Source organism: Triticum aestivum, chromosome 2D (genome assembly GCF_018294505.1).
Source record: "Triticum aestivum cultivar Chinese Spring chromosome 2D, IWGSC CS RefSeq v2.1, whole genome shotgun sequence".
Lineage (NCBI taxonomy): Eukaryota > Viridiplantae > Streptophyta > Magnoliopsida > Poales > Poaceae > Triticum > Triticum aestivum.
The window spans coordinates 111,319,791-111,324,695 of NC_057799.1; the positions used below are offsets into that span (position 1 = coordinate 111,319,791).

At 47.2% G+C, this 4,905-nt stretch overlaps 1 protein-coding gene across 1 annotated transcript; it reads left to right on the forward strand.

Moving 5' to 3' along the window:
- The first annotated feature begins 554 nt into the window (after positions 1–554).
- On the forward strand, positions 555–3,551 carry LOC123051996 (uncharacterized). The gene is made up of 4 exons (XM_044475011.1): positions 555–773; positions 1,268–1,449; positions 1,802–2,176; positions 2,278–3,551. Exons 2-4 carry the CDS (start codon positions 1,272–1,274, stop codon positions 2,997–2,999), a joined length of 1,275 nt encoding a protein of 424 aa, XP_044330946.1. The 5' UTR covers positions 555–773; positions 1,268–1,271; the 3' UTR covers positions 3,000–3,551.
- The last annotated feature ends 1,354 nt before the right edge of the window (positions 3,552–4,905 follow it).

Here is a 4,905-nt window from a genome sequence, read left to right on the forward strand (position 1 = left end):
GCGCAGCGCCAGCCTCGCTGTCCTGTTCTCGTCGACGATCCTGCCCGGGAAGCGGGCGGCGCCGTCGAAGAGGAGGATGGAAGGGTCCCTCGAGCGCACGGCTGCGGCATGGTCACGCACGAAGGAGGGGCTGGAGATCATTGAGCGCCATCTCTTGCAGACGACCTTGCACCTCGTGGCCGAGGACGGCGGCAGGAGGGTAAGGATCTTGTACAAGGTCAAGTCCGGGAGGCGCTCCGCGGCGTCGTCGTCGGACTCATCGCCGTCGACTGGTGGCATGGGTTCGTCTTCGTCCATGGCGGTCGGCTCGATATGGCGGGCTGGTTTAGGGTTAGGGTTCCTGTGTGATCGGGCTGCCGATGTAGATTCCGAACTCAACCCCCGAGGGATCCATTGTTAATCGCTTATTATGTTTTTAACACAAGCGCACGCGTTTTTTCTTTTTCAGAAATTATCAGCGAACGTGTGGTTTTTTTTTTTCCGATGGAAACCAGCGCACAAGGAAAGGTATACAGGCCCGTAACGCGACACCTTTCGTGGCCCATTTGGCCCGTCGCAAGTAGCTTCCCCTGCGCTGCACGCCTCTGTTCCCTTCCTCACGACGCAACTGAAGCCGTCGTCTTTGTACTGTTCTTCTTCTTCCCCAGATCTTCCTCTACTACCGCTACCTCGTTTCTCCCCCTCTCCTGCACGGCAGCGTCGTTGCCCACCAAACTCCTCACTCCACCCGTGGAATCTCGCCTACTTTCCCGGCTCAGATCCGAGCTCGTACGGTACGGAGAGCCTCGCCTTTCACCCCCTGGTCTGTCTTTCGAAGTTCAGATTCAGATATTTTAGCTGTCGTCCTAGTTTCGCTCGTGCTGCGAGTGCCTTGCTGGAGCTACTTTAGTTGTAGTACTGGTAGTTTATTCGCGGAGAATCTCCAAATTGTTTGAGTTTTTTTGTCGATTGGTATGGTGGTCTCAGTTTCTTGGCGTCGTAGCAACTCAAATTGTCTCGTAATTTGCCACGGATGCATGTGAACTGTTGTTTCCATTGTCGGGAATGGAATATGCATGCCCTGTTCATGGGTTTCTTTGTAGTTCGACTTCCCGTAATTTTGGTCATGGCTTATGAACAACTTTCAGTATACACTGGTTTTGTGCTCTGTTATGGTCGATTCCATGTGTGTGTATGCGTGTTTGGCACTAATTAGTCATGTTTGCAGACAGCCTTCGAATATCTTATTTATGTAACACCATGCTGTCTGTTGCTCATCCTGTTACAGCGAAATGGTGATCCTTTGTGCTGGCCACCCTGCTCCTTCGGTTCATTCTGAATTTCTATCTCGATGGCTATCACTCAACAGCCCCAAAATGCCTTACGCTCTCAACTCAACCGGAAGGAAACTCAGAAAGCATAACAGACATCGGGGGATGACCACTTTTGCAAACAGTTCTTCATTACAAGGTACTGTCTTTCTCATAGGAACTAAGCAAACCATCTTATTCAGTACCTAAATTAGATTTCGTCTGGTTTTGGATGCTGGAAATTTACAGTAGTTCCTTTGGAAGCAATATAATCTTTGGAAATTTCAGTGAATCATGTGGTCGTAATGGGAGTAACGTTGTTTTTGTTTCTGTATCTACTCAAATCTTGGATACTTGCACACAGCTGAATATGCTGCCCTCTGACCAATTTTTTCTTAGTATATGCCATCTGTGATGATTTGAATTGTGAATTCGTCACTGGACCTAAACTTCTTCTTGTTAATATTCAGATCATAAAATTACTGAATTGCTGCCTTCATTTTATTGTCCAGATTCACTGGCCTCTGTAAAGCCATCTCGTCTTCTGCCGACAGTTGAACCAAAAACATTTCCCAATAGTGTCCCTGATGAGATACTATCGAAACTCAGATTGGAAGAATCTGATGCCTTTTACATACTAGAGCTGTGCACAAGTGGAGAACTTAGTTCCTCTTTGCAAGATAAGAACTCCGCAATCTTAGTCTGCTTAATCGATGTTGAGGGTGACTCCTTGTTACAAAGAGTACCAGCAATCTATGGGGACCAACCTGCATATGGCACCAAGACATCACAATTCCTCCCCTTTCAAAGTGGTTCAGTTGATATAATCACCTTTAAAGGTCCCAAATTGCAGACAATCAAAGAAATCTGGATCGGCCTTGAATCAGGTACGCTATCCACCTAGTTGTCTGTTCTGCGCACATATGTGCCCGGTGCTTACTAATACTAGTGTACCCTTCATTCTCACAATATTACCGTTGAAGATCAGGTTCATGGAGATTAGATGGTTTAAATATGAAAGTGATCCATGGAGCACGGAATACACCTGAAGATCTTGAGGGAACACTTGAGCTCAAGTTCAGCGGTTTACAGTACACGTTCGACAAGCTCGGTGCGGTGCTTGGTGAGGATGGAGCTTCAGTAGTGGAAGCAAGGCCAATTGCTGTGACTGACCTGTCAGGGATTAGCATTTCTGATCTTCAAGAGGGGCAGCTATCCTCAGCAAGGACAGCCTCAAGCATCAAGGAACTGAAGGAAGATGGACTGAGGGAGTATGCTGATCTCAAGCAATCCTTGCTGCTTTACGACATATCTATTGTTATAACAGGTTTCTCTGCCTTCACTCTGGCTTCGAATGATGGAGCCGCCTACTCGTTCCTCGTTGGCGGGATTGGAGGGTTCCTGTATCTATTGCTGCTCCAAAGATCTGTGGACGGGTTGCCGGCAATTAGTTCTCCTTCAGAAGCGAGCAGTTCAGAGCCCACTATGAACTTCAGCGGCGTAAGAAGGCCATGGTTGATATTGTCGATTGTAATGGTTGCTGGGGCTGTTGCACTGAAGTACGGTGCTGGTGGTGACAGCTTCGAGCTGACTCCGACTGAGCTATTTGTTGGCGCCGCAGGGTTCCTGGCGAACAAGGTTGCTGTTCTTCTGGCAGCATTCAAACCCTTGCAAAGTAATTTGGAGAGCGACGATGGATCTGTGGACTGAGCTTCTTGACGACATTGCTCTGAATATACTAGCATAATGTTAAAAAAGGGGGTAAAATTTAACAGATGTAGCATTTCATAGTAGCTCGACAGCATTCAAGATCTTAAGCTAAGTATGGAAAGTGCAGGGGATCAGCTCAGAGGTAGAATTGAAGAGCGTGTGCTTGTAACTTGAGCCTACTAGTAACTTCACTCCATCAGCATGCACAACCACAGAAATTCATCCCTTAGCATCCTTTTGAGTCAGTCAAGAACAGATAGTCTGGTTGATAAAATCATAAAATACATTTCTGGCCGTGACACCTGGAGATGCCAGATACCTCAAATGGTTCAAATGTTCATTCCGGTGAGATGGTTTGGTTACTAACTCCAAACTTATTATAGTTCTAGCATTACCATATGGTATACGCTGTAAATAAACTAATCGACTGTCCCGGGCAATTAAGCTGCTAGATATTACAATACACATGTATGTATATAAAGTGGAGTTATATTTGTTATATGTTGAATGTTCTTATGATTGGAAATATAGATGTATTTTCAGAGTGTAAAATTAATGTTTGTGAATTATACTTGATACTGAAATAGGATATTAGTGATATATTTCATGAATATCAGTTTCAGACACTAAATTGAGAAGATTCACAAATATCATATTTCAAAAGTATGATTTCACTCAATTAAAATAATAATATAATTTCACTAATTTCAAAAAACTGATTTTAAATAGATAGACAGTTCCACATTTTTGAAATAACAAGTTTCACATATTTCACGTTGAAATCTGCTTCATATGTACGAAAACTGATCGGAAATGTTAACGCCCACACGTGTGGGCGTTAGCCATCTCAACCACACGCCTCCATCGCCGTCCAGCAGTATCTGCACGAATCTTGGCACGTTTTGACCGATTTTATGTGCCACGTAGGACAAGGTGCGTGTGTGGTGTGTGACATAGTTCGCCCACACGCCGATTGCCCCCCCCCCCCCCCCCCCCCCCCCGCGGTCAGCGGTTGCCACTCGAGGGCGTGCGGTGGAACTGCTCTACGCCCGCACGCCTCGCGCCGACCGTGGTTGACGTCAAACACGTCGCGCACTTCGCCCCCCTTCCCCTCACGGTTCCATTCACTCCTCCCCTCAGTTACTCGCACAACCCACCCCGCAGTTCAGTCGATTGGAGGAGGAGGCGACGGCGGAGGCGGAAGAGTCAATGGCATTCGCGGCCGTCGGTGGGACTCGCCGGACCGGAGCGTCTTCGCCGGAGCGCCTACAGATTGAAGGTAATGCTCCCTCCCACGCTCCAAATCATTGCCTGCATTTCTCCCATCCCCTCCGTGGTCGATGCTTCGCTCGAGATTCATCGAGATTCAGGCGGGTTCGCGATGCGCCGGCGTTCCCGCCGGCGGCGAGTCTTGTGCTTGCCGTTTTCGGTGGCATTGAGCAGTTTCGTCGCCGCCGCGGTGGCGGTCACGCCGGTGTGGTTCGGCCTGTCCAGAGCCACATCCTGGTTGTGTCGTGGGATTGGGCCGTCGTTTTTCTATCCGATAGTTGCGCATTGCTTCGAAATGCTATTTGCGATCAGTGCAGGGAGAATTTTGGTGATGAATTTCAAGTTATGATAGTTGCCATTGAACCCTAGATCTAGGTAGTTGTTTTTCAAAGTGCAGTATGAATACAAACATGGTAGTTTGAGTAACTGTCTGCACCATACGGCAACCAATTTCTTGATTGATTGTGATAGTTGCCACAAATATGTATTTCCATGTGGCAACTAATTTCGTGCACATGCTACGGCTGCTGCCACGCTGTAGGCATGGTAAAGTGTAGTAAATAGATAGTCATTGCAGTTTCAGCAACTATGTGCACTGGATGGCAACTAATTTTCACATCAACTGTGTCAGTTGCCA

Coding starts and splice junctions, on each gene's coding strand:
- LOC123051996 (XM_044475011.1), top strand. CDS start 1,272: ATGGTGATCCTTTGTGCTGGCCACCCTGCTCCTTCGGTTCATTCTGAA. Junction 1,450..1,801: donor AAACAGTTCTTCATTACAAG/GTACTGTCTTTC, acceptor TTTATTGTCCAG/ATTCACTGGCCTCTGTAAAG. Junction 2,177..2,277: donor CTGGATCGGCCTTGAATCAG/GTACGCTATCCA, acceptor GTTGAAGATCAG/GTTCATGGAGATTAGATGGT.